Source organism: Coptis chinensis, chromosome 1 (genome assembly GCF_015680905.1).
Source record: "Coptis chinensis isolate HL-2020 chromosome 1, ASM1568090v1, whole genome shotgun sequence".
Classification (NCBI taxonomy): domain Eukaryota; kingdom Viridiplantae; phylum Streptophyta; class Magnoliopsida; order Ranunculales; family Ranunculaceae; genus Coptis; species Coptis chinensis.
Window position 1 is genome coordinate 9,488,598 of NC_141456.1, and position 25,220 is coordinate 9,513,817.

At 36.2% G+C, this 25,220-nt stretch overlaps 2 protein-coding genes and 1 pseudogene across 2 annotated transcripts; all 3 read left to right on the top strand.

Moving 5' to 3' along the window:
* Nucleotides 1-1,143: 1,143 nt before the first annotated feature.
* LOC147521963 (cytochrome P450 78A5-like) lies at nt 1,144-3,734 on the top strand. The gene is made up of 2 exons (XM_086589769.1): nt 1,144-2,260; nt 2,791-3,734. The coding sequence occupies exons 1-2, from the start codon at nt 1,298-1,300 to the stop codon at nt 3,397-3,399; spliced, it is 1,572 nt and encodes a 523-aa protein (XP_086445895.1). The 5' UTR covers nt 1,144-1,297; the 3' UTR covers nt 3,400-3,734.
* Nucleotides 3,735-9,033: 5,299 nt separating this feature from the next.
* Nucleotides 9,034-19,064, top strand: SIK1 (Protein kinase superfamily protein). Its single transcript, XM_086589774.1, has 18 exons — nt 9,034-9,700; nt 10,663-10,751; nt 10,839-10,946; nt 11,163-11,270; nt 11,402-11,492; nt 11,798-11,850; nt 12,205-12,267; nt 12,381-12,425; nt 12,522-12,557; nt 13,223-13,278; nt 14,012-14,093; nt 14,337-14,441; nt 14,556-14,703; nt 15,908-16,061; nt 16,787-17,009; nt 17,970-18,170; nt 18,254-18,339; nt 18,579-19,064. The coding sequence occupies exons 1-18, from the start codon at nt 9,061-9,063 to the stop codon at nt 18,676-18,678; spliced, it is 2,388 nt and encodes a 795-aa protein (XP_086445900.1). The 5' UTR covers nt 9,034-9,060; the 3' UTR covers nt 18,679-19,064.
* Nucleotides 19,065-20,923: 1,859 nt separating this feature from the next.
* On the top strand, nt 20,924-23,445 carry LOC147521965 (small ribosomal subunit protein mL104 (rPPR9) pseudogene; annotated as a pseudogene).
* The last annotated feature ends 1,775 nt before the right edge of the window (nt 23,446-25,220 follow it).

Below are 25,220 nucleotides of genomic sequence, written 5' to 3' on the forward strand. Positions count from 1 at the left end.
AAATACTACTATTGACTTCATGGGAGAACAAGAGGTTATTTTATATAATATATATTCAATATGAAGATATGAGTTTAGGAAATTTTCTAGTTTACACATTGTTTATGGTCCGAATATATTTTCAAAAATTTTTAGGAATAAGTAATTAAAGATATAAAAAATAAATAACTATTAAATTTTAATTAGATAATCTTTTTGATGTAGAACGGATATTGTAGAAGGGTAAATAATTTCAAAAAATAGAAAATGGAAGAAAGTTTGGAGAAGACGAAATGTGGTGAATTTATGATTTATTATGGGGTGAGGGCATTTTTGCTGAATATGTATTTGGCCCTTGACAAAAGCAATTTGGTCATTGGCAATAATCGGACCCTGTCATAACATCAATAATATTTCCATTGTGTCGTTCATGTACTTAAGTTTTTCCAATATTGTATTGTTCTCTCAAATCTTCATTGTTTCCAACAAATGCAAATAAAATAAAAGTAATTTATTACAAATCAACAACAAGTTTCTTTTCACATTTCAATTTGAGTGTTTGCACAGACCAGTCTAATTCTTTCCAACTAACTAGAATGAACCAATTTAAAAACATGTACTCTTGAAATAAATAGTTTGACATAAAAAGTTTATCAGATACTATAAAAAAACATATTATTGTTTAAAAAGAATCATTGGTTTTTTTTTATCATATTTTTTTTACCATTCAAGTCTTTCCAAAACCTATTTGAACTAATTAGTTTTTATTTATCAAAAAAGACTAATAAGTTTTCTATTATTGATATCAAGTAATTATGTTATTTAATTTTCATTTGTTCACTTAACCTAATTTGTCTCTCATATCATAATCTTTACCATTTACTCCCAACCAAAATTATATTTTTCTCTTTCAATTTTGAAACATAACCAAAAATGTCCATATGGATTATGGAATACCGAATACATCCTCATATTTTTCTAACCACTAAAATATAAAACGATATTTCGACAAATACGTCCATAATTATCAGGTGGTTGATATTCTGCGAGACTCCTAAAACAAAGTCGGTTCATTTCCTAGTTAAAAAGGACAAATCAGTCCAAAAAAAGACATTTAACCACAGTGAAATAAATGGGCACCACCCTTCAGTCCTTACCATAGTTAATATTTCAAACTCCAAACCCAAAGCCCTTTCTCAACGCCTATTTAACCGCCACCCACGCTCTTCGTCTCCTTGCGCTTCATCAGCACATCACTCTTTCTCCTCCTGAAAAACAAAAAACAAACCTTTCTTTTTCCTTCACCTTAAAAAAAAAAATGACTCCGACTGTTGATAACTTCTTTCTCTTCTTCCCCTCAACTGCTTCTTACCTTTCTTACTCCTGCTTCCTTTTCTTGGTAGCTGTTTTTGGTTTATGGTTAGTACCTGGTGGTTTAGCATGGGCTCTTTCCAACCTTTCCAAGACTCATACTTCTTCAACTATTCCAGGCCCGTCTGGGTTTCCTTTACTGGGAATGGTTTTAACGTTCACTGGTTCTAAAACACATAGAGTTCTTGCAAAGTTAGCAAAAACTCTGCAAGCTTTACCACTAATGGCCTTTTCAGTTGGTTTTACTCGTTTTATTATCTCAAGTAGTGTGGAAACTGCTAAAGAGATATTAAATAGTTCTGCTTTTGCTGATAGACCAGTGAAGGAGTCTGCTTATGAACTTTTGTTTCATAGAGCAATGGGCTTTGCTCCTTTTGGTGAGTACTGGAGGAATCTGAGAAGAATCTCAGCTACCCATTTATTCAGTCCAAGAAGAATAGCTAGTTTCAGTTCATTTAGAAGTGAGATTGGTGAGAAAATGATTGGGGAAATAAAAACTGTAATGAGGGTAAGTGGGGAAGTTGAAGTTAAGAGAGTTTTACATTTTGGGTCTTTGAATAATGTGATGATGAGTGTTTTTGGGAAGAGGTATGATTTTGGGCATGAGGGTTTTGGGGATGGGTTTAAGCTTGAAGAGTTGGTGAGTGAAGGGTATGAGTTACTTGGGATTTTTAACTGGAGTGATCATTTTCCTGCGTTGGGGTGGTTTGATTTTCAAGGTGTGAGGAAAAGATGTAAGAAGTTGGTTTCTAAGGTGAATGTTTTTGTTGGAAAGATCATTGAAGAACATAGGATGAAGAGGGTGAATGGGAAGTTGGGTGATGAGTGTGTTGGTGACTTTGTTGATGTTCTGCTCGACTTGGAAATGGAAAATAGTCTCTCTGATTCTGATATGGTTGCTGTTCTCTGGGTAAGAAGTTCTTCTCTCTTCATTTACTTTTTGTAATATCAGTTTCAAGTTTTAATTTGACAATTGTTCACTTATGTGTTGCCTTCACTTTGGGAACTCAATTGGGAACTACCTTAAATTTTCACTGAATAAAAATTAATTTATGGCCTATTTAGATTCTTTTCAGGTATTGACATATTGCTATTTGTTTTTTTTTTTAACTTTATATTGATACGATGATGTCGCTCAATTGCTCACGAGTTGTACTCCTTCATTATGGTTGTCAAGACTCAAGAGTTATGAGCTTTGTTCTGTCATGGTAGGCATGAATGTTGATGGTGTGTTGTAGTTGTGCTGTTACCTTAGAGAGTTTTGTGGTTTCATTTTGGTACTGTTTCAGTATATATCAAAAGTGTTCTTTGGAAGGAATATGGAATCACATGAGGAATGTTTTTCACGAATGTATGATTTGTATAAAATGCAATCATATGTTTTGTAATCATAGTGCATTGAAAATATTCTGATTAAGACCTATATGATTGTGATTTCAGGAAATGATATTTAGGGGTACTGATACAGTTGCAATCCTCTTGGAATGGATTCTTGCAAGGATGGTCCTACATCCAGATATTCAATCAAAAGCTCAAGCTGAAATTGACGCTTTTGTTGGCAACAACCGATTAGTATCAGATTCTGACTTGCCCAGTCTTCCTTATCTCCTAGCAATAGTGAAGGAATCCCTCCGTGTGCACCCTCCTGGCCCGCTCTTGTCGTGGGCACGACTAGCCATCCATGACGTCCACATTGGGAAGAACTTTATCCCTGCTGGAACCACTGCTATGGTGAATATGTGGGCAATCACCCATGATGAAAGTGTCTGGTCTGAGCCTAATGAATTCAAACCTGAGCGTTTCATGGACGAGGATGTTAGCATTATGGGTTCTGATCTGAGGTTGGCACCATTTGGCTCTGGAAGGAGGGTCTGTCCTGGGAAGGCTTTGGGTCTGGCTACTGTTCAACTCTGGTTAGCTCAGTTACTTCAGAACTTAAAATGGGTTCCTTCTGAAAGTGGCGTGGACTTGTCTGAATGCCTTAAATTATCTCTTGAAATGGAGAAGCCTTTGGTCTGCAGGGCTATACCTAGGATCGCTGTGGAGTGACCTCTGGTGGGGTTGGCTGGTTTTGAAGAATGAAGCAAGGCATGCTTTTACTATCATTTTGGTAACTCAAAGGAATAGGTATAGATATTTAGGTCGGTAGAACTAGTTTCTTTTATTGGTTGTTCAGGCTTTAAATGTTTTTAGCCTTGGCTTTTTTGTCTCTTTAAAGTTTCATAGAAAGTAGTAGTAATGCACTAATGCAAGGATCTGTATTTCAATTCTCCTTTTGTTATCATCTGGTGGGTGCTTTGATATGTATACATGGAAGTTATTGTGCAGTGTATACAAACGTTTAAGATATTATTATATATATACCTGGATTGAAAGTTTGTTTCCTTCGTTTTGTGGAACTTGTTTTACACTTTTACCTAGCTGCAGTTGAAATTTTGAATTTTAACTTCACAATTTATGCTTTCAGTCCAGACAACAGTGTACATGATTTATGACTTGGGTATATCTGAGGATGTTAGGTCATGTTAATGGCATGCCTGAAAGGCGTTGGAAATTGACTGCCGTATAGTTCATGTACAGACCAAGTTTCAGTTAGCAACACGCACAAATATAGAACTGTGCTGTGACGTGTGAATTGTGAATTAAGGATGGCTGGCTCCAAGTCTTAATCCTCGTAAAGTTTTGCACAGGCATGTGAAATTCAATTGTCTTATTGTGTCTTCCCCGTTACAGGCGTCTTCTTGAGTTGAAATCCTAACCTGGCCTGGTTACCTGACAAAGAAAACAATGCACTTGGGACTATGATTGATGGGTTAAATCCTGTAATAGTGCTGGAGTTCCATCTTTTGAGACCTGAAATCAACATACCATGAACATCATTTTCATTGAAGATCAAATGGACTTTCTATTTATAACAAAAAAGCTTTGTCAAAATACACTGGTTTGGAAATGAACTCAATAAGAGAGTATGATAACGATATGTGAATGACGTGGAATTACTTAAATTAGGAATTGCAGATTGATCAAGGAGTTAGACGTGTTCATTTTTCTATGCTTTCGATAATTTGGCAAGGAACTTGTTTTTGGGCCTTTCAAGTATATTCCGTCTTTAATAACATTTCGTATGCAATTATCAACTTGAGTGGATGGTTAAGGAATTATCAATCGTGTTAAATTTGTCAAAGTTTCTTGGGAATGAAATTGGCCTGGCTTCCTTGAAAACTTGGCATTGCAGTTTCTAACACCCGAAGTACGATGATTTTGCTAAATTTACATGTGCTGATGTGCCAAATATGAAATCCGACATAGATGGAGCATAATAAATTCATTAGGGCATTACCAATGGGCAGGATATTGTGGAAATGTGAATTTATTCACCTCTTTATGGTTCAAAACTTTGCCCAATGCAAAGTTGAATATAGTGGTAACTATTTTTCCAAATCAAAATCAGGGTGAAACTTTCAACCGAGATAGTAGTTGAGTTGTGAATTTCGGACGGGATGTTGGATTCCGTCTCGTGTTTTTTTAAAAATTCGGTTTTTTTCCAGAACATTCCATCTCGCGTGTTTTTTCAGTTTTTTTTTAACTTCATATGGAATGTTTCATTCCGTCCGTCGCGTTTTTTCGATTTTTACATTCAGACGGAATCCAACATCCCGTCCGAAATTAATATTCACCTTTGGATTGGGCAGTCTCACCTTGTTTTTCACTAAAACGGTGGAAAAGAGAAAAAAATACTGCCTACGTAGAGGTGAATAACATTGACATGCATTGGGAATGCTCTTAAAGGATATCCAATTTGCAGCCCTAACTTGACCTTCAAGCAACACCAGCTTTATCCAGGATAAGATCAACTTCACAGTTCACACTTCACAATCATCTTTTTAGGTGAGAGTTAGCATTCATTAATGTTTATAAATGCAAGTTTTTCAACCGGCCTATTTCAGGTATCATACTCTTAATTGCATATTTCTTAAGAAATTGACTACAACTTTTTAGCTTAGGAAGATGAAAACTGTTGAAGATGGCTTTGAACATTCTCTTTATTGATGGATCGATTGAATATACCTTTGGAATACACTAAAATGACAGGTTACAGGTTAAAACCTCTTGTCGAGTTGATATCCCGTTACATTTGTACATTGAATACGTCAATTTCAGCCAAAAATTGCAAGATAAATCTGCATCTATAATTTAGTAGAAAATGCATATTCCAAAATGATTGAGAAAATGATATATCCGCACAATGTATTTACCATTCAATCTAAATTATGTCAAATGTATTCCCTTGTTCTATATCCTAATATCCTGTTACAGATTTTTCTCTTTGGGATGTCGGTATTAGTCTTATCCGATTGATATACTTTGGTTTTAATTTGGTTCATTGCCTTTCCTGTATCCATCAAATTGGCGGTTCATCCCCCTGGCCTCCTTGTTTGCACTTGTAAGGTATCCCCTTGAAGGGTACCTTAGACTCCTTTACTGTAAAAGCTAACCAAGAAAACCCCTACCCTCATGCATTGGATATGATCATATATTACTTTCCTTCTATCTTTATTCTCATGCTTTGTGCCTCTTTATTCTTTCATCCCTTTGCATATAGGCTTTGGAGTTTGGAATGAAACCTAGTTTTTGTTAAAAAAAAATGAACTTTAGATTCTCTACTCTGAGCTGTATTATATTTAATAACAAACCGATCATCTTTGTTGTTGTTAAGATATCTTTATTTGATTTGCAGTTTGTAGTATAAACTCCGAATGATTGAAGAATAAGAACTTACGATGATATGGCTAAGCTCTTTTGTGGGGATCCAAATCCTTCACAGAATATATTTTTCAAGATCGACTTGTCTGTAAAAAGTTTCTCTCCTTTTCTCCTGTAAAAAGGAGATGCATGTGGCATTTGAATATCCAAACAACACCATTCTTTCCAATTAAGTGCAACTAGCACTGCTTCCTCTTTTCATTGATTCTTACCCACATCTGTTTAAATATTCCTTTGCATCTTCTATTAGATTTGGTTTGGAATACAACTCCACGCGGTTTTTTTGTAGACCTCGGAATAGTCTAAGTATAGAATGAACCGCACATTCGTACTAGGTGTATGCATGAAGGAAATGGCATCTTCAATCCAATGGATTCCATTTTCAGTATATAACCGAATGATCTATACTGAATCTTAAGCAAAAGTTTGATCGACAGAATATTTTTCCATTGCGTGCTGAGTTATCACACACTTTTCTTTGTGTCACATAATTCTTTGGTCTTAATCAGATATACCGACATACTGTGGTCCAACTCTCCAAGTATTACAGATCTCCCTCCATTCTTCATTTGATTTTTTGATATTTGCAATAGAAGAGATTGCAGAAGTGTCTACATTCTACACTGAATTTATATCCAGATCTAAAACCAACTAACGATATGGTGAAATCTGAATTTAACAGCTTCCCTGGATGAAATCATTTGTCGTTTTTGGTGAATTTTTCATTAAGCTCTCTTCACAATTAGGACGACCTTATATATTTTGGTCAAACATTTGGTTGGAAAGTGTAGAATTGATCCTATATGTGCCTTTTAGCGGGTATGTATCTCTTTGGTCGTAATCACATTTACCATATACCGTGGTCCTCGTATTACAGGTCTCCCTCCATTCCTTTACTTGATTATGTGCCCTCGTATTTCATATGTACATATTCTTCTTTATGTATGCAAAACATGATCTTTAGCTCAGATTATGACTGGAAGATTTGGGTTATGGTGTGGTGATGTGAACACTTGGAAAAGAAAGATTTTAAAGCATCTATGTTATTCCTCAAGCATTATGTCAGTTGCAATGCGCTAATCAATATATGGACTAAGTGATTGCAGCAATAATCGTAATTAAAACAATAATATTCCTTTGACCACCAATAGGGGAAGTTATAAGAAAGTAGTAGCCTAGTCGGCACTGGGCAGGGATGGAACCAGGGGGTGCAGGTGGGGGCCGTCGCACCCCCAAAGATTCGAAAAACTCCATTACTGATCTATTAGTAATTAGCTTTAAAATTGTCTAAACCATAAGGATTTGAACCCCCAAGACTTTTACAAAAGTTCTATTAGTGCACCCAAAGCTCAATTATGCGTTGCGCATACACTTGAATCCTGGTTCCCCTGGCTGCTAGTAGGGGATCTAGCCAGGAGCATAATAGTTTACATAATTCTAGACTTCTGGTTATGTCGTCATATATACTACATCATTCTTTTTGCAGATATGCTTACCTAAAAAATAATATATTGTGGCAGAGTGCATCACTGCAGAATATTTTGCTTGATTTACTTTTTCTACTGCTATCCTTATTTGTAATGTAAATAAGGATACAAATGTGTTCAAACTTAACACAGAGTCACACACACAGACACACACCATACTTCAGATTGTGAGATTTTGAGCTGTCTGTATGTTATTATCTTTTGCTCTCCGAAAACTGGAGCAAAGGGAAGTGAGGAAACTAAATTCGTTGATTTCGTTCCTCATAACGTCAACATACAGACATACAGTACATAAGCGTCATAACGCCAACATGACTTCAGAATTTAACGGCTTTTAAAAATGAGTAGCCTGCATCGAATTTCTTTCTTTTTTTCCCCGTGTGTGATTTTAGACGGCGAAGACATGCTCCAAATATCCCCTCTTTGGGCCAAATTGTACTTTTAATTCTGCTTTTAGCAAAACATTCATTGCCTAAGGCCTAAGCTCTATGGTTAAGTTCTATAAGTTCTAACACAATGAGATTAGTGTGGGTGAGTCCCACACTCACACCAGAGATAAATGGGTTAATGATCATTACATCACTTTCATAAGGTTTGGATTAAGAATTCATAATCAGATATTAGTGTTGAAGGTTCATGGCCAACTAGCCTACTTTTCACTTAGAAAAAAATGCAACAGATGTCAGACAATCATCACCTGAACCTTAATCCAACCTGAATATTTAAAAATACAGTATATATATAAATATAAATTCCAAGAATATTACTTCAATGACTTAGATGTTCTCATGCCTGAATGATTTGGTATATATAAAATAATCACGTGTAATCATCACATTGCTGGTTGCATACTGGTATTAAACTATTGTTGCATATCAGGTGCCACTTACCCAAAAAGAATGTCACAGCCAAAACCATGATCGCCAACACATAGTCACATACAACTATACCAAGCTTTCTGTATCAGTTTTGTGCATAGTAATAAAATAAAATAAAAAAGAAAGCCTACTGCAATCTTTAACTTTGTCCAGTTGGCCTGGAAGTTCAACACTTACAGTCATGATTTGTAGGAACAAAGCCATCATGCCATTTAATTATGTGTTACTCATGAATCATGATTAACATTTTGTTCATCTTCTCCTATTCATCCCTCTCCCTCTCAATCTCTCCCTCTCAATTCCTCTCAATCTCCGCCTCCTCTCTCCCTCTCAATGATTGCAAATGATTGCAACCCAATTATTTCTGAATTATAATAGGCACAGAAATGATGCAACTGAAATGCCAGCCCACCCCAGTACCGAAAACTGGGCTTGAAAGTTGAAGTTACAATTCAAAACCCATCTCAAATATCTATTGGACCCACCCCAAGTTAAGGCCCAAAGCCCAAATTGAATCCACAACTATAAAACCAGACCTCTCCTCATTTCTCCCTCTTTCTCCAAAATAAAAAAACAGAAAAATGGACTCGTCTCGCAAAAGCTATAAAAACAAAGCCGAACAACAACAACAACTCTACTCAACAGTAATAATTCACAACAATGAATCTTCAGATTCAGAAGAAGAAGAAGAAGGTTATAAAACCACAGAAGAAAACGAAGTCGAAGTCGAAGAAGATGAAGATGAAGATGAATCATCATTACCACCTTTATTACAAAGACTTCCAAAAGATTTTGGAATCGATCTAGACGATCTAGATTACTCTGAATATGATGACGACGATGATGATGATGATGATGAAAATTATTCAGGAACAGTTGTTATTAAAAAAACTAATAATAATAATAAAATAAATAGGAATCGATCTAGTGATTCTTCGTCTTCGGTTGTTGTTAGAAATGAAACGGTTGTTTCTGTTGTTAGTAGTAGTAATAAGAGGAGGAATGATAGTGGAGAAGGGAGATTTGGTTCTATGTCTATGATGAGTAGAGCTGTGGAGAGTATGAAAGCGGTTGGAGGAGGAGGAGGGAAGAATGGGAGTTTCGGTGATGAGAGTGATGAGAGTAGGAAGCAGCAGTTGAGGAAGTTTTCGGATTCTTCGATTCCTGATAGTGTTACTAGAGAAGATCCTTCTACTAAATATGAATTGCTCAATGAATTAGGTTTGATTTTATTTCTTAACTCATTTTATTTGTTTTTATTTGTGAATTTATGTTTTAATGGATTGTGTTTGCTTATGGAGTGAAAGAATTCGGAGACTAATTAACTTACATTGTTTAATTTAAACTGCTAGTTACAAGCTATGGTCTATTTGAGAAATCAGAGTTTAGATTGTTAGCTAATATTATATAAGATATAACACAGGAATGGAGGTGGCGCCGTTATATTCAGTGAGCCCATTGGTGAGGAGAAGTTGTGTTGACAATTAGTATTGGGGGTTGAGATTGGAATTCCTTATTGAGTTATTAAAGACATGATGGATGGTCATTAGGATGGTGTGGATGTATATTTTGAACACTGCGAGGGATACTAAGGCTACAATGTATTTTTATTTGCTCATTTTTGCTGCTCTAAGGCTTTGAAGGTATTATGTGTCTGGCATCTAGTGTTGTAATGGTAAAGTCATTTCTAAAGTGACTTCTAATGCTGTTAGAACTAGTTCTAGGTCGGCAAATACTCTATGATGTGCATATATATATGATGTCAGGAATAGGTAAGGGATTAGAAGCTGGGTTTCGGGGAGGGTGGTAGAAGGTGGATCATGAAACCTCTCTTCTTGGCTTCTGTTTTGGTGTTGAAAATTGGATGAGCTTAAAGTTTGTTACTGTTGAAAATTGTACTTTGTTGAGCTTAAAGTTTGTTACTGTTGAAAATTGTACTTTGTCCCAGGGCCAATGATCGCTTCAAAAGCAATGTTTTGAAGTAGTCAACATAGGAAGCGTACTCACTAATAGAAAAACGATCCTAACTAGGAACTAAAAACTAGGAATTAAACTTCAGCTTCTTGATCACTAAAATCTTATTTATTACTATAATTTAAAAACCTTGGAATTTAGAACATGGGACTGCTCTGTCTTGTATGTGTAATGTCATTTGTGAATGATAATGGTTTTGGGATTATCAGGAAAAGGCTCGTATGGAGCTGTTTACAAAGCTAGAGATATAAAGACTTCGGAGTTGGTTGCCATCAAAGTCATATCTTTAAGTGAAGGGGTCTGCGAGCTATATCACCTTTTCCTTTTTATCTAATATTAGGTGCGTTAAAGAATTGAATAAACAAAGTGTGTATGTCTTTTGCAGGAGGAGGGATATGAAGAAATTCGTGGTGAAATTGAGATGTTGCAGCAGTGTAGCCATCCAAATGTTGTTCGCTACTTTGGGAGTTACCAAGGAGAAGAATACCTGTGGGTAGGTCCAAAATCAACTAGTTGTATCGCGTGCCTTTCTATATGCAAATACACTATTTACAAGTGTCTATATATTCGTTATTTAACTTATTTAGGTTATTATAAATGAAAACATCACCCATGTTTTGCACATAAAGTCAAGAATTCCTGTTGGCCATTTAGGTGTTTTCTGTGTTCTGTTAGCAGCTCTTAATTAATAGTTTCCATGTCTTGGCAGATAGTAATGGAGTATTGTGGGGGTGGAAGTGTTGCTGACTTGATGAACGTCACTGAGGAGGCATTGGAGGAGCAACAGATAGCTTATATTTGTAGGGAAGCATTGAAGGTACTCTGTCGGTTTGGTGCTTAGTTTGAAGATGACCGCCATTTAGGGAAAGAGACCACCAGAATGTGCTTCCTAGTCTCTATTGTGTATGCCATGTCTTACTAATTTTTAACTTGACTTATACGTTGTAGGGGCTATCTTATTTGCATTCAATCTTCAAGGTCCATAGAGACATTAAGGGTGGTAATATCTTGCTTACGGAACAAGGAGAGGTCAAATTGGGTAAGTAAGGTACATATTTGTTAGAGCCATTGTCAGATATAAGTTCTATGATAAAGGGCAGCTTACCCCCCAGCTCTCCCTCCCTCGCCACCCACCCACCCACATTAGTGCTACCATATTTCCATGTAAATATTGTTCATGTTATCCTCAGGTGTAGGTGTAAGCAGCAGTTTGCAATCCCTTGACCACCCTGAGTTCTGGACCTAAGTTTGCTAATATCTCCATAGTAGGATACCATCATTTACCTGTATGTTAAGTTGACATCTCCCTAGCACCGCTACTGATGTGTTTGCTGACATGAGCAGGTGATTTTGGTGTTGCGGCACAGCTTACCAGAACTATGTCGAAACGAAACACGGTACACTTATCTTGTTTCAGCCTGTAAGATTAAGTGCATCTTCTTCGTTGTTTTTATTTTCTTTCAAAACTGTCCCAACCACAGTGAATTAGTGAGTGACTAATGGATGCCAATTTTCAAAAACTGTTGCTTTCAGTTCTTAGTAGGATATCTCATCCTATATATATATGATCGTTTACCTCTTAAAAAAAAAAGAATGTTGAAACTCTATCTGGGAAAGGTTAAAGATAAATGGTCTTCCTTGCTCCTAACACAGTATGATTTGGTTGATGTGGTTTGTAACTTATGTTTGGAAAGTTTTAAAGGCGTTTGTGTTTTTCTTCGATTTTTTAATTGGAAGTTTCGGGTTTGCAGTTCATTGGCACTCCACATTGGATGGCCCCAGAAGTTATTCAAGAAAACCGCTATGATGGAAAGGTGATGCATCCATCTTGTGGTTGTTGTTGTTGTTGTTGCTGTTGTTGAACTACAACCTTATCTTCTGGTTTTCTAAAACCAGGTAATATTTCTTATGTTAATTTCATCCCCAGGTTGATGTATGGGCCCTTGGTGTATCTGCAATTGAAATGGCTGAGGTATGTCTCTATAGTGCATAAATTGTTGGGTGAAAAATATTTGTTAATTTTGTTAACTTTGGTTGTTGACATTTTCTTGCTTTATATAATTTTCAGGGGTTGCCGCCAAGATCAACTGTACATCCGATGAGAGTTAGTACATGCACATGAATGCTTTTAACTGTTTTAAGATAGATGTTTTGGAAAAAAAAATTATTGCTATATACTCTTTTTTTTTTATCATTCATGTTTTATTTCAGATGTTGCTTTTGACAACACCAATCCTTTTTGCTATTAGAATTCAAATGATCGCTACCTATGTTGTTCTTATATAAAACACATGTAATAAAAGGAAGAGTGTTTTCAACAAATGCATGTACTTCATGTTTTTGTAGTGCTACTATATGATCTTGAAAACCAGACACATGTTGGAAGCTGACGGAGGTGGGTTCATTATTCAGTTTATTCTGCAATTGAAAATATAGACTAAATCAAAAATAGATAAACATGTAAGGCTTAAGCCTCAAGGTACTAAAACCATAAATGACTTTTAGGCATGCCTTGAGGCTTAATCCTCGGTGCATTTATTTTAGATGCAAACTATTCACATAATATGCTGGGTATTTGATCACATGTCAGTAAAATTTCTCTATTTCAAATCGTGGTGTTCTGCAGTCTTCTAACACCACATTCAGTCGTAAGGGAAATTGAGTGCTTTCAGTAGGTTAGGGATTTTGCAGTTATTCCTTTATGAGCCTTAAAACTGATTATTTCGATCATCTCATAAATAGCAATTCCTTTTCACCTGGTTTTGCTAGGTGCTGTTTATGATTTCAATTGAGCCAGCTCCAATGCTCGAGGATAAAGAAAAATGGTAAAGGGAAATGATTTGTCCTTGCGTTTAACTTTTTCCTCTCTTTTTTTTCCTCTCTCCAAATGGAATTGTCTAGTACATTTTCAGGAGTTTGGTTTAGTTATTTCGACTTAAGTGTATCATGAAAAGACTTTTAACTTCTCCTTGTCTAAATGTTGATCGTGTTTCCCAGAGTTTTGAGAATTTCAAGGTTGACAAGCAGGACGAACAAAACTAGCTTTTGACAAGTAGGACAAAGAGAACTAGCTCTTGACAGCCAAATACAAGTTCTGTATGGCATCTGACTAGATACCCAAATCTATTTAATGTCAGGGTTATTCCTACTGTAGGACAGTAGGAATTACTCATTTCAACTTCAACAACTAAACAACTTGTACAGCTTAGCTGGATGTCCTTTTTTGTCATAACCGTGGGTGATAGTAACTGTATGTGATTGCGGCATCAAAGAAGACAAGCCCATCTTCATCTTGTGGTTAGCAATAAATATTATCACTTTCACCAAATAGTAAAGTGAAGTTCGCTACAGACAACAAGACTAAAAACCTTGAAAGCAGGAATTAATCCCCTGGTGCATGTTTGTCTCCAGCATGGATAGGACAAGACAATTCACATCTAAATATCGAATTGAATCCTCATCATAATATGGCAATAGTGCACAGAAGGGCATTAGTAGACTCATTATTGTTTGGTAGTTTCTATTTTTATTTTTAGTACCGGTTGGTACCTTGTGCAGGTCCCTCGTGTTCCATGATTTTGTGGCAAAATGTCTTACCAAAGAACCGCGCCTACGTCCTACTGCTCCAGAAATGTTGAAGGTATATTTGGCAATAGCACAAGTTTTTACCTATTTCTCAGGTTGCCAACTTTAGTCAAACATACAGTTGTTGGCTTGTTTTATTTTCTGTTGCTCTCTAGCACGTGAGTTTCTCCTCAAGTCTTCCATACCCTTAAAAGGAAGCCTTTGTCATCAATAATGTTGTTCTAAATAGCTTTTTGTTAATTTCTGGATGCATATTGTTCTGAAAACTTAATTTTTTTTCCCAATATTTGAAATTCAGCACAAATTCATTGAGAAATGCAAATGGGGAGCTTCTGCTATGCTGCAAAAGATCGAGAAGGCAAGGCAGATACGAGCTTTGATGGCTGCCCAAGAAGAAGATCAGGTTCCAGGGACCAACTTATTAGGATTCATTTCAAAATACATCTTTTCTTGACATTGTTTGTGTTGGCGTCTAATCTTTATTTTTAATACTCTTATTTTTTGTTATAATGAACAGGTGTTGGAGGAGACGCTGCCAAAATTGAATGAAGACTACGGAGACACTGTTCCATCAAAGCCTCTAAACATTGGAATTCCCAGTGAAGATCTTCCATTGGAAAGTTCTTGGGATCACCAAACATCAGCTGGGGTACTTCCAGACGACGGTAAACTTCACATTCATTAATGTATTAGATGTTATTCACACTCATAGTGTAAATTTGTTTTTGCTGAAGAATTACGAGGTTCCAAATTCAGAGTTACATGTACAAACCTATTGCATAATCCCCCAAGAAAATAGCAAGGGTAGTTTTTAGAGCTTCTTGGTGGTAATTAGAACCTCTGCTTTGGGTGTTGAGTTAGATAACTCAGGATTAAAGCATTGTGTCTAGGTTAAATTGTTTCTCTCTTTTGGATGCATTTTGATAGCATAATTTAGATAAATAACGCAACACTGTCTGTACATAGAAGATTGTAATGTTTACCTGATATGGATCGGGTGCAAATTCATTGTTATCAGTTTGAAGCTGTACTCTTAATGGTTTCCCATGTCTTCAATCTCTGGGTATGAGTGGTATTCAACACGATGAATTTTTGGTTAATATTTTCCTCGTACGCAGATGATTGCCTTGACGCATAATCTTAACATATGCATGCTAAGGTGTTCAGTGGCCTGGTGTTGAGCCTTGGGAAGTTGGGTCCAAGGTCTTGAGTTTGATTCTCACCTTCACCGGGGAAAGGGAATTCAAGGGGTTGGGGAATAAAGTTCAAACTATTAGAAAGAAGAAACTTGGAGGCAATGTAATCTATAGCTGCTGCGGCTGTAGAATTTGTTTTTAAAAAAGTACTACCAGACTGTAGAGTATTATCCCTCTCAGAATGTAGAGAAGTTTCCATCTTGTTTCTACTTTCTTTTCTTCGACTGATTGTTTCCACTTTCAGTCAATGGCCGACCATTTAAAACTATAAAAACAAACATTATTTCGGTTGGACCAACCTTATAGTACCGTCTCCTGCTTTGGATAAATGGTGGAACGTTCGTTGCGATAATTGTACGTTACTGTGTGAACTATTATTATCACCTTCGTTCATGATCTATTAGCAGTTATATGACAGTACAAAGAAATCGATGTTTCCGAAATTTTTAAAGCTGAAATGGTATTTTTATACTATTGACAAACTAAAATTTGCTGAAAAATTGGCATATTTGAGATTTAGTGTTGTGATAGAATCTAATCCGCTGATTGTTTAAAGAACACTAAATTCCGCGAATGCAACTTATTGGTGTGGTTTTACCTTTTGAATGAAATGGGGCTCTTTATAATTTGTGGAAAGATCCTTCTGAGATACGGCTGATTCTATGTAAAGCAGGTGGCTTTGGGACTGTAGTTATTCATGATGGTGCTGAGTTAGATCTGACAGCAAATCAAGCATTCATTTCCAATGCAAAAGAATCTTTACCTGCTCAGAGGACCACTGGAAGTACTCCCTTGATTGCATCAGGAGTTGAATCTTCTGAAATATGGTACCTTGGTTACTATTTGTTTCTGATGAACATTTATTTATTCTTGTATAAACTAATTTAATGAAGGATGTATTTAAATAATATTTACTCATCAAGTACTAACAGGTGAATAATAAGTGAATCTCAATTATCTGACTCTCTAAATTTGTTTCCTTATTTATTGTCACATTCAAGAAAAATTGTATGCATTCCTCTTTTTATTTTTATTTTAATTTGCTTACTATGTTCCGTATAAGCTTCTCTTCAATGTTTAGTAATAGTGACCTGTAAGAAAAATGAATATATTTTGACGTAGTAACTTTAGGTGCTTAAGAAGTGCTATTTAGAAAAGAAGGAAAATGACCAGTAAACTATGACGACTAATAAGAAGATTGTCACTACTGGATTCACACGTGATAAATGACCACTGAAGTATGAGGACTAATAAGAAGATTGTGTACTGGATTCACACGTGATAGAAGTTTGTGTCTTATATCTGCTCAAATGGCTTACTTTCAGCTACAGTGTGTTGATGAAAAAGAAAACCCATTCCCAGCAAGATACTCGATTTTGACTCTACTGTTTCTCTTTAGCCCCTTAGTTTATATTAATTATATGCAGTAATTCCTAGTGTCTCCAGTAACTTTTAATTACTATTTCTGCTTGATGCCTTGATTCACTAGATTGCTCAATTTAGTATCTTCAGGGGTTCAACACCATTTAATGGGGTACTTTAATTTTTACAGGAAAGGAGCTACAACTGCTTCTGTTAGCAACATTCAGAATGCAGAACCAAAACTAGATGCAGAGACGATACAAGGGTCATCAGATCTTGTACATGGATCTCCTGATTGTTCCCTGAATACTGATGACCTCTCTCAATTACAATCTGGAGGTGGCCGTGGTATTGGCAGTAGCACATTGAAGAGTGGAAATGTGAGTCGGAAAGCATTTACAGTGCAAGACAAGGTAAATTTCCTCTCACGTACATATTTCTCATCAAATAAAGAAACCTGAGCATTTTACGTCACGTGGAATGGTAAGTACGTAAATGATCAAAAAATCTGTTACTGTTTTCTCTTTGACATTCTGCTCAGGGATTCTGTTGAGGTTCAGAGGTTTAGGGGACGGATTAGTGTTCATCACAGTGATCCGCATGGGAACCGGTTTACTTTAACCAATATCATATCATTGTTGAATGATAATTTTTTTGTCGATTTAAAGAGACACAGAATTGAGTCACATATTGAGTTAGAGTTTCTTTTAATGATCCTTTTTAGGGTAGTTTTTCTGATGTGAGTTAGGGTTTCACATAATTAATTGAGTCACATATTGATATGGTTAGTGATTATTAGAATAAGGTATAGTTACTAGTTTGAGGTTATTTAATGAGGGTATTTTGGGATTATTTTTACTTCCAAATTTACAGTAGCGAATTAGAAGTTGTTTTCCTATATATGGAGTTGTAGGCCTTTAACTAATTTAGTCTTTATGGATTGAATTGAATTGATTTTTAGTAGAGAATTCGTTGAATTTTCATCTTCTTCGTTTTTGCTTCTTTGTTTTGGGGCTTTTCTTTTGTGTGGTAGGATCTGTCCAAATCAAGTTGTTAGTGACTTTGTTTTTGGTATTGATGGAACTACTTGTTCGTGTAGCAATATAATCGTCATTTTTATTTATCCTAAAAAAAAAAAAAAACGCAGAAAGCTTCAGTGTCTTGTCATATTCTGGCCAAAATTGAGGTTTATAATTGTCCGGCTCAATGGATGGAGAGACTATGGTCTTTCTGTCGTGAAAACATAGTGGAGGGTCTCCGCTGGGGACACGAGGTGCATCGAGATTCGAGAGTATAGCATCTTGACTGTGTAATAGGTGCTATAAAATGCAAACACATGTTAGGTACTTAGTTTATTTTTGTTTCGTTTGCAGCTTTGGTCCATCTATGCAGCTGGTAATACAGTCCCCATACCATTTTTAAAGGCAACAGACATATCTCCCCTAGCATTGCTATCGGACAACATGCTGGGTTGCAGACAGCGGGATAGTAGTGGCAACATCGCAATGGAAACAGTTCAAGAACTTTTCAGTGGTGATGGGTTGTCTAAAAAAGGGCGAAGAGGGCAAAATGAGGTATCTTTACAATTTTGTATGCCTTACACTAGGGACTTTTACATGTGTTTATTGAGTTTAATTGTGTAAGGATTGTGGTGCAGATACCACTACCACCAAGCGTATGTGAACGACTCACTTCGAGCTCCACACTACTGAATCTGGCACAAGCTCTCGCTTACCACAAAACGTAAGTGTTTTTAATTATCCTGCATGCAATCTGAATTCTTCGCTTGACCTCTTAGCTTGATTTTTTTATTCTCCCGAAGTGCCGAACTATCACTGGAACCTACACAAGAAACTCTTTGAACCCTTCAAAAGTTTCTTAGTGCATGTCTTGCATACCTTCCATTTTCTATCCCCTGATTGAAATAGAGCTTACTGCTTATTATTTAATAAAGAGTATGCCCTTTTAATGCATTGGTGCAGGTGTTATGAAGAGATGCCTCTCCAGGAAATGCAAGCTGCACAAGAACAACAGACTATTCAGAATCTCTGCGACACCCTTCGAACTATTCTAAGATTGTAGCTTGTAGACGATCACCGGCATTATAAAAATGATGTATATTTTTGATAGTGTAATCATTTGATTTTGTTTTGCCATCTGTCATCAAGATAGGAGATGGATTGTCAACGTCTTGCCCAATAATTTGGATATATCTGCCATTGTAATCTATACCTTTCAGCTTGGGGCTCGCCATGTTTTAGAGGCAGTATCTGGCTGACAGTGACATGGCATGTAAAGTTCATTCTAACGGAGTTTTCTTCTTCGGTGAAGAAGATCTGAACTCTAATCATGGATTTCATTTATGTTGCTTTCTGAAAGTAATTTATTTTAAGTTTTTAACAACTTAAGTATGTAATTGAAAATTTGATTGGAGGATATATATCAATGTACGGAGGTTAATGTACTGATGTCAAGGTGCCGATTTTAAAGTTGCATGTGAATTCTGTTGCGTGGTATTGTTGTAAAGTTTTATCTTACAACAATACCACGCAAACCATTGATTACTCCAACTCTCTTTCTATCGCTCCAACTCTCTCCCAAATTCTCCATTGATTACTCCAAACCATGGCTTCTCTCTTCTCTCTCCACTGTCTGTCTGTAACCAACCAAACCAAGAGTTTGCTCCCCCAATATTTTGTCTTCCCTCTAAAACCTACGCCTCTAATTCTCAACCTGCACCTTCTTCATTCTCTCCTATTTCTCAATGGCAACTCTCTCAAAAGTCCCGGCAGCCAAGAGGTCCAACAAATCCGTGCGATGTAAGTCCAACCTTTTCTATTTCATCTAATCATCAAAAGGTTTAGTTTTTCTTGCTGGGCTTCATACGTTTGATTGTATTTCAGTTTTTCTTTGTGGTTTATACGTACTATTATTCTTACTGGAAAAGGGTAATTTGTTTTAAAGGTTTTTAGATCATATCACGAATCATATGCAGTATATACTGGATGTCTTCTTTCCTGCTACCTCAGAAAACCCTAGATGATATTAATGCCATTTGTAGAAATTTTCTATGGAATGGGCCAGGCTGCGCTACTTCTCATGCATTGATTTCGTGGGCAGACACATGTGTTCCTCATGATGGAGGAGGTTTGGGAATCTAGAAATTGAGCTCTAGACACTTTTTTTAGTGTGTTTTTTGTCTAGAGAAAGAACAATATTATCTTTTGATTCTACTCCAATTTTAACAACACGAGCCAATTTTTGGAGCATTAACTTTTTAAAACTTGAACATTTATCATTTTTACTTTTCATTTGCTGGAGAACAATTTCTTCAAAAAATAAATAATACAAACATTGTTATGCATCAGATTGGAGATGGTGTGTCAATCGAACTGTGGCTAGATCCTAAGCACCCAGCTGGTATTGCTCCAAGATGTATTTTCCTCAAATAATACAATTGTCTTATAAAAAAAAAACCATTTGTCCTTTCAAATTTCATACATTTGAATTACATCAATGTTCCAAACATGCTATTCAAAATTATCATATTGCTGCATTTTAAGAGGAGAACAGATTGTTAAAGGGGAAGATTTGAAATTAGTTGTAATCAATATTTTTCCGTTTTTGAAGTTGATGTTTTCCACATTGTTTTGGTCTCTCCATAAATTCATCTCACTTTTAATTGGAATTTTGTAGATTTGGATGAATTTTAGTTATTTTGATTAACTCACTTCTCTTTTTAGTTAACTAGTTTTTTGTTGGTAAGGAAGGACTTTAGAAGGACTAATAAAAAAGAGGTCAAAATTGTAAAATTCACCTAAAATTTGAGAGACAAATGTCAAATTTCAGTTTTATAGAGGAAAAACAAAAAAAAAAAGTTTGCTATTTCTTCTTAACTTAAAAAATTTGCATCTGTGTACCTATACCCAATTTCCTGGTCTGGGAATTAAATAGGTGAGTGCCATGAATGCTGCTGCATATTTGAGACACTTATGGCACATTGTTAATGATAGAAACACGTTATGGGTGCAATGGGAGCCAATCTCCTAAAGAGCAAGAATTTTTGGAGTATGAACATTCCCCATGACTGTTCATGGAGCTGGAGAACAATCTTAAAAGGAAGGAAGGAAGCCAAACACATTGTTAGGCATCAGATTGGAGATGGTAAGAAGACTAAATTGTGGCTAGACCCTAAGCACCCAGCTAGTATCCTACAAGAGTATTTTCCTCCAATACTACTATATGCTCGACATGCAATGCAAGGACTTGTGTTTCCAACATCATACATGAAGGAAAATGGAATGTTCCAAATTATATTAGAGTGCATATGAATGATATTGCTGCAGAAATGGAAGAGGAGATACAGATTGGAACTGGGGAAGATAAGTTGATATGGACTGTATCAGTGAGAGGCGTGTATAATCTCAAGGATACATACCGTGGCATAAGACCTTATATGCAACCAATTAACTGGCACAAAATGGTATGACACTCCAATAAAATCCTTCGACACTCTTTCATAACTTGGATGATGCTCAAGGAAGGACTGAAGACACTAGTTAAGCTGAAGGAATTGGGGGTGGTTCACTCAGACATATGTGTGCTATGTTGGCGCGAGAGTGAAACTGAAGAGCATCTTGTGTTCGGTTGTAGCTTTTCTCATGCAGTATGGAGTGCAGTTCTACAAAAGTGTGGCTACAATAGAAACAGACGCAACTCATGGCAGAGTGAATTACAGTGGGTACTGAAAAAAACATAAGGAAAAGAGTGTAAGCAAGATGCACTAAGGCTTGGATTCAACGCATATGTGTACTGGTTATGGAGAGAAAGAAATACCAAGATTTTTGAAAACAAACAATGCAGTGCACTACAGGTGGCAACTATGATTTTTAGGGATGCACAAACAAAAATCCATTCAATCACTAGGCAAATGCCATATGGGAAAGAAAGAGATCATTTCATGCAAACATGGAATGTCAGAGTGGAAGCAAGACACAAAATAAACATGAAGTTATGCAGCTGGGAAAAAGCAGAACATGGGGATTTCACTCTCAACATAGACGGTATATTGTAAGGAAACAATGGAGGATGGGCAGCAATCATTAGAGACGCACAAGGAGTGGTTATAGCAGCAGCCAAGGGGAAGTCAGAGTTCAAATCAATAGCACTAATTGAGCTGCAAGGGTTGGAACAAGGTCTGGTGTTGGCCTCGCGGCATGGAGTGAAGAGAATAAGGGCACAAACAGATTCTCAGAATGTGGTTACATTCATTGAAAAGAGGGACCAACACCCATGGCAGGCAAACCATACAATGATGAGGATTCTAAGTATGATTAGCCAAACCGAGTTGTTTTCTATCAAACACATTTACAGAGAGGTTAATAGTCTAGCAGATATTTTAGCCTCAAATGTACCGACGGTTAACTTGATATAATTCCAAGTTCTTTTTCAGAGGACGTAAGGAAAATTGTGTATGAGGATTCAATAGAAAAAGTGTATGTGAGAATGTAACCAAGCTTTACGTTATTAATGAAAAGGGGTAGGGGTCCTCTATAACAACAACTTTTTTGTTAATAAAAAAAAAATATTATAAAAATAAAAAAAAAATGCAAAGAATTTTAATTTACTTCGCTTTGGTTTCTATATAACTAAACGTATGATCTAGAAATCATATGCTAGTATCTTTTTCTAATTTAAAAAGTGATTTGGTTTTCATTGATGCTTTAGCTTTTACTCATGTTGGGGAGAAATGTTTGTTTCACTTACTATTTTTCCTCGGAACTTTTATTTTGGATTTTATGTTACAAATTTACGCTTAGGGGTGATTTGTTTTGGTGAGGAGGAAGTCTTTAATTTTAGTTTGCTTTTCGGTTGTTAAAAATTCAATTTATCAATGCAAGGGGTGTTCTTAATCGAATAATAAGTTATGGACTTTAACATGCCCCATCAAAGGATTATAGTTTTATTTTTTAAGTCTTAAACCCATTTCACAAAGAAAGGTTTTTAAAAAAAAAAAAAAATGTGGAGGGTTCGAAAGTTAGGTACATTGGCTTATAAATTACAAAAGATTGTGTTTGTTAAGCTTTGTAGGAAAAAGGATCCGCTTATAGTGAAAGTTGAAATTTAAAGGGGCGGTTAGGGGCTTGGTTATTGGGGCTTGGAGCTAGGTTTGCCGGAAGATTCTTTTCGAAATGGATAGCCCCTCTTGGGGATACCCCTGCAAATACGTGAGACTTTTAATGTGCTTATTAATAATTTTGTAAGATCTCGAAGGCCGTCGGAGGGCGTTGAATTTGTTTGAGAATGGGGAATGGGTCAATGTGCTCGATTCGACAACTTATCTTGTATTGATAAGGAGTCTTTTTCAAGCTGCAAGAGTTGGGGAAGGTGATGAAATGATTGATTGAATGAAGTCTGCAGGGTTTGGGGATGCTATTGATAAGAAGACGTATTATGGGTTTTTAAAGATATTGTGTGGCATTGAACGGATTGATCACACTATGGAGATCTTTAAGAAGATGAAGTCTGATGGTTGTAAACCTGGGGTCCCGACGTATGACCTTTTGATAGGTAAATTATGTGCTCATGGTTGGGGGGAATGAGCTAATGCTCTTTTTAAAGAAGCTATGAAGAAAGAGTTACCTGTGCAACCAATTGTCTATAAAGTGGATCCTAGGTTTGCTAAGAAACCTAAAACTAAGAAGAGTGAGAAACCTAAGAGGTAGACATTGCTAGAGAAAATGGCAAGGAAGAGGAAAACTCTCAAAAAGCTTCGGCTGAGTTTTGTAAAGAAGCCAACAAAATGATGTAGAGAGCTTTTTGATCGTAACTACCTTTGGACTCTGTGAGGTAAGGAGCTTCAAGGAAGTGTGTATGGTCATACAGTGTTGTTTTCCACTTGGTTTCTCTTGTTGTTATTGTAGTATTTCCTTTGGAATTTTAGAGTTTAGAGTTTATGGTTTATAGTTTATAGTTTATAGTTTCGTTTTAAATTTGATTTCTTTTTTGTCTTCCATTAACATTCAAATGATTTGGCATGTATATATATATATATATATGGCAGAAGATGTAGAAGGGGGAAGTTGTTTGACTTGGATGACTGGCCCACTACAGAAGACTATGATTATGTTAAGAAGAAGATAACAAATTTGAGGTCCCCACCATTGCTATTGCCATATTATTCTGAAGACAAGAAAGATAGTGGCCCTAGTCATAAAGTAAAGGGAAAGAGAGTTGTTCGAGAACAAGATCAACAACCCACATCTATTGAAGTTGAGGAGCTGTCTATATCTACCGGAGTTGTAGGTATGTGTAATTACATCCAAATTATTTTAATAGCTGTTTACATCCAAATTTTTCCAAAGACTTCTTTTGTAATTCTTGTATGCTGTTTGAATGATTTAGGTCCTGATGGAACTCAAAGTTTTAGATGTGAATTCAACATTGACCAGATATATGATGCAGAGCATTACTACATTCAAGATTCATCTGATGAGGAGTATGTACCTTCTGAAAATAATTCAAGTGGTGAACAGTCTTTGTTTGATGAGGATCTTTGTTTGCTAAAGAAGAGGATGGAAATGGTTCAATTGCTGAAGAGGATGAACCGATACAACCAACTGTTAGGACACAAACAGTTGAGGATGATGATGTAATAAATGTATTGCATTGGTTGAAAACACTTTTAATATTCCAACTGATGAGGGAGAGACTAGAACTGATGATACATCAGTTAGGTTGTTTGTAGGTCAGAAATAGGCTGATAGATTCTTGTGTAGAGATTATCTGAGGTTGTGTGCTGATAAGTGCTCAAAAAGTGCAATTTAATCCTTGATTATGCCTCTTGTTTAGTCATCTTAGTGGACTAATAGTGTTTGTAAGTTATGTTTTATGATTCTACAGGTGAAAAAGAGAGTTTTGTGGAATATTAGAGAAAAAGGGGTAAAACGAAGCAATTAAGAGTATTAAGGATCACATGGGAAGCCCGTGGACAAGGCCAAGAAATTGAAGCTATTAAATATGTGACTTGGACCTATTTTAAAGCCTATTTGGAAGCCCAAGGCAAAATGATTTGTTGCTTGGACCAAAGCCCACAAAAGATGATAGAAGGATAGAGCAAAAGAGGGAAAATAGACTTCCGCCCGTGCGGGGACGCAAGGATCGTAAGGATCATCGTCGGCCCGCATGAAACGACAATCATCCACTTCCTTCTCAGTTTTGGAGACGAAATTGGACTCTGAAAGAAGTTGATTTGTATTAGGAAACAAATGGTGGTTTGGAATGCTTCTAGAACTCATTGTAACCCCTATAAATAGAGGACCTAAGTGCCTAATGTAATTTGCCAATTCACTTATATTCTTGTCTCTAGAACTTGAGGTAGAGAGAGATTAATAATAAAAGATTTGGTTTTAACTAGTTGAGTCTTAATAAGTTAGTCTTTCTAGTCTTATGTTCTTCGACTCTTCTTCTTCTCGTTCTTCGTGTTCTTCCTTCTTTATGGAAGGCTAATCTTCTCCTTCAAGGGAGGAGATGAAGTCGGTGCTATGGTTTGATGATTTTTCTGGTTCATGGTGTTCTTCAATCAGGTTAGTTTTTTATGTTTTTAGTTATTAGTTCCATTGCCC